The sequence below is a fragment of the Sinocyclocheilus anshuiensis genome, unplaced genomic scaffold (genome assembly GCF_001515605.1).
Source record: "Sinocyclocheilus anshuiensis isolate Anshui unplaced genomic scaffold, SAMN03320099.WGS_v1.1 scaffold1360, whole genome shotgun sequence".
Classification (NCBI taxonomy): domain Eukaryota; kingdom Metazoa; phylum Chordata; class Actinopteri; order Cypriniformes; family Cyprinidae; genus Sinocyclocheilus; species Sinocyclocheilus anshuiensis.
This window is the reverse complement of record NW_015546110.1, coordinates 687,211-691,716: the sequence shown is the minus strand read 5'-3', so window position 1 is coordinate 691,716 and position 4,506 is coordinate 687,211. Positions and strand designations below refer to the sequence as shown.

Here is a 4,506-nt window from a genome sequence, read left to right as displayed (position 1 = left end):
CAGGGCACTCAGTAATCTGGGAAGTTTGTGTGCATTGGGATTTGGGAATCATATTTTTTCAAATAAAGCCAAGGTAACACTCATTTTACATACAGCACACAGTGAAAATGGCATGAATATGGCAGTGGGCAAATGCATAAAGCACAGCATAATTTGAAATCATGAGTTTGAAGTTTGTCGATCGTGCGTCTCCAGTGAAGCTGAACTCTCCTCCTGTCCGCATTCAGTTCACATGGACCGACCGTCACACAGAGAACACGCGATCATGCAGGATACACACACACTTCACAAGATCTCACAGCTGGATTCGACTAAGTTTGCAAGGTTTTTGAAATTAAATGTTCATTAGTCATTCAAAGATTTGTTTAAATGATATAAATGCATATTTGCTGAATGCTGACGGCAAACGAGAAAGTATTATAATGTTTGCCTTTCTATTACTAATAATATTGGAATTGTGCCAAATATCGGCGATATATCGGTCAACCACTAGAGCGGTGCATCATAATTTTTTTTATTAAGTATTGAGGGGAACAATGTGGCCTTATCTTATTATTGCTGGTTGCTAGCCTGCCATCAGATGGCATTTTTAACCTTTCATCAACCACAGAACCGCACACACGGGATTGTGGGATATCCTGCATTCGAAGACTGACCAAATGAAGGCATATTAGTAGACCGGATGTTGCATTTGTAAACGCCTTCATGGCATACTCTCTTATCTTGTCAGACAGTGTTTCGGACAGCAGCTTTCACTTTGAAAGAGCTAAACTCCAGAAATCATATTTGATATGATCAGATAAACAACAAACATGCTCTTCTAGAATAATTTGGTACCTAGAAATGCTGTTTAGGTAAGCAGCTTGCCAGGTTTTGAGACGGCTGTTGCTCGATTCCACAGTACTTTATCTGGATGTATTTGGATGTCTGAGTTCAGAGATGTTCATGGGAATCATGTGTCTTCTTTCAGGATTCAGAAAGAGCTGGCTGACATCATGTTGGACCCGCCACCAAACTGCAGGTGAGGAAATGCTTTGCAGCTCTTTGATATTCTCTGCTTGCATTAGTGGGTCTCAGTGTTTGGATGGTAAAGAACCATAAAGAAACAAACTGCATGTGGGATCTCCTGCCTTCAGCAAAAAAGGTGCTGTCACATTAGCGAAATTTAGCTGTGATTTGCAGGCAAAAGTCAATAGTGTAGTTAACAAGGAAGCACATCTCACACAGAAGTCCCTTTCAAACCAAGCATCTTTCTGTTGGTGATTTGTGTGACCAACACCAGCTAAATCTGTGTAAGGAACCTTTTCACCTTCACTTGAAGAGATTGCATGGATTCCTACCGAAATGACTCAATTTCTCCCATGAAATTTCACAGAGCAGTGTTAACCGTGACGGCGCTTTAACTCGGGTCTGGTTTGCAGCTGTGGCAGAGTTTCCTCCAGCTCTCTAATTTCTGTGGGTGGCATCAGTTGCATGTTGAAGTGACTTTATTACGCACCTATCAAACCTGTTAGATCCTTATATAAAACAAACCTTAAACATTTTAGACAAGAAATCAATTAGATGGCATCATTGTAACATTTAACAAAAATACAGTTTGCTTAGTTTTGACAATTTGATGAATCTGTGTCTTATTAAAATGGTTTTTCAATGTGTCAATAAGCTTGCTCCAGATATTATATGCCAATTAATAGTAAAACAGAATAGTAGAGGGATCACTACAAGAGGTGCAACTACACAGAACTATGGAAGCCCGTTTCCACCACTGAATAAAAAATAAAAAGGTAATTGTGACTTTTATCTCACAATTCTGACTTTTTTTTCTCAGAATTGTGTGATATAAACTCACAATTGCGAGTTAAATAGTCATAATTGCGAGACATAGTCACAATTCTGATAAATAAACTCAAAATTGTGAGTTATATAGTCAGAATTGCGTGATATAAACTCGCAATTGTGAGGAAAAAAGTCAGAATTGTGACTCTCACAATTCTGACTTTATAACTCGCAATTCTGACTTTATAACTCGCAATTGTGAGTTTATATTATGCTATTCTGAGAAAAAAGTCAGAATTGTGAGATAAAAAGTCACAATAACCTTTTTTTAATTTTTATTCAGTGGCAGAAACGGGCTTCCATACAGAACTGTATAGTGCCTAAGAGAAAAACGAAATGTGCTCAATCTACATTTTCAGTTAAAGGGACACTGCTCTGGAACAGTTTGCCATTTGAACTGAAAATGCAAACAGAGTTTAACATCTTTCTGAGGAATATCAAAAAATGGTTCAAACAAAAACAGGTTTGTGAACATTGATAGTTGTTCACAGTCTTAGGTTTTTGTTACGTTTACTGTACTTGTTACTTTACATTCTTTGTGTATTTTTTAATTGTATTTTAAAAGCCTAACCCGGGACTGGGGCTGCAAATTAGCCATTGGCTAGAAGCCTGTATGCAGAGCATCTGCAATGTTATTCTGCATTGTCCCTGTTAAATAAACAACTAAATAAATGCATACATTCACAGAGGTCAAAGTGCAGCTGATGTTCTAGTGTTCTAATTAACCTTTCTCAGCAGTGAGGGCTAAGAGTGATAACTCTTATTTTGTCTAAAATTAGAGTATCAAGCAATCGTGTTGTGTAAGTCACCATGAGATGTGTGTGAATGGAGCTCCTGACCAACTCCAGAACACCAGGATTTATTATGTTTGTGTGTCTTTGTGGGTTCTAGTTCTTAAGAAATGTAAACATACTTCATTTTGGCTGCAGCTGTCATATTTACGCATATGTGCATGAATGTAAATCTTTGTTGTATGGTGATATTGATATGATGTTGGCAGTGTTGTAAATGCAGGTGATGTTGTAACGTTGATGGTTTGGGTAGTGCAGGGGGATTTCTAGTGTTTTTTTTGATACTAGTATGGATATAAATTGTCATTACCTGCAGCACACACAATAACCTGCAGCTTCATTGCTGTAAAACAAAGAAAGACATTTGTTTTGTTTCCTACAACGAACTGTAGGTAAATATCCCAAAATATATTTTTTCAGACTCTAAAAAAATAATTCTGTTACTATTTCGGAGTGTGTGAGTGAACTGTCCAAATGAATCAAACTGATTCATGAATCTTTTTGCAAACCCGCTTGACCAAATTGGATCACAAGTGTGGTTTATTTATAATCTGACATTGCTAGTTCTGATTAGGGCTGCACGATTATGACAGAAATCATAATTGTCGATTATTCCCTTGAAATTGTAATTGCGATTTATTAATTACGATTATCACAATTTACATTGAATGATGTTTATACCATTGTTTGATGCAAATGCATGCTGTATTTTTATATGAAAATAAACAAGCTGAAAACACTCTAACTGAAAAACCTTTAGTGCTTTTCTATAGTATTAAGCCTCAAATATACATCGGATTGGTTTCTTCTTTAAATTATAAAAGTAAAAGTATGAATGGTATTATAATGTTATACTAAAACAATGGAAAAAAACCCCTTAAGATAACATGTAGAAAGAAAAAACATATCTTAAGCGTGCAGAATAACATAAGTGAACTTTGAACGATTACGTAAATGTGGCATCCATAATTGTAATCGCAATTAGAAATTCGATTAATTGTGCAGTTCTGATTCTAATAAGCTGATAGAAGCATGCACACATTATAAATGACCGTGATTCTCAGGTCAGTATTCGATTATTTCCGTTGTCAGATGAGGATTGATCAGTAATATTATACTGGAACACAGCACCCTGCTGAAAAAAACAATAAAACCATCTCAGAAAATTCTAATGGTTTCCACTACAAATACCATTACAAACGTTACAAACCATCAACTTGTAATCATTAAAACTAGGGATGCAAAAAAATTATTTTTATAACATATCCGATATATTCATATCCGATATGCCGATATTTTTCAACTCATTTTGGCCGATAGCCGATGTATTTCCTTTTGTTTGGAAACAACACCAAGTCTCTCCTGTGCGGAAATTATAAACACATTACTTTTTAATAGATCGTAGGAGACATCTTGAAGCGCTACGTGCTGATTAAAGACCTTGTGAAGAAATCCCAGAAGGTGCTCTTTGGTTGGGTTTGAAGCAACTATTACAAAAAAGAAGAATCCAAGGCACTTCTTCTGGTCCAAAAAAGTTCTGGCCATCTCAATAAACATCTCAATAAATGCATCAGTGTGCAGAGTTTTAGGCATTTTTAATAGGGCTGCACGATAAATCGCATGCGATATTTAATGCGCATCTTGTCAGAAAGGACCTTGTGAAGTAATCCCAGAAGGTGCTCTTTGGTTGGGTTTGAAGCAACTATTACAAAAAAGAAGAATCCAAGGCACTTCTTCTGGTCCAAAAAAGTTCTGGCCATCTCAATAAACATCTCAATAAATGCATCAGTGTGCAGAGTTTTAGGCATTTTTAATAGGGCTGCACGATAAATCGCATGCGATATTTAATGCGCATCTTGTCAGAAAGCCGGTTCTGTAA

General features: G+C 36.5%; 1 protein-coding gene across 1 annotated transcript in view; it reads left to right on the top strand.

Annotated features, from left to right (window-relative positions):
- LOC107700659 (ubiquitin-conjugating enzyme E2 E1-like) overlaps positions 1-4,506 on the top strand; it is a 31,332-nt gene that overhangs the window by 3,212 nt on the left and 23,614 nt on the right. The window contains exon 3 of the mRNA XM_016502395.1: positions 971-1,021. Within this exon, the coding sequence (XP_016357881.1) occupies positions 971-1,021 (51 nt within the window). The remainder of the gene's footprint in view (positions 1-970; positions 1,022-4,506) is intronic.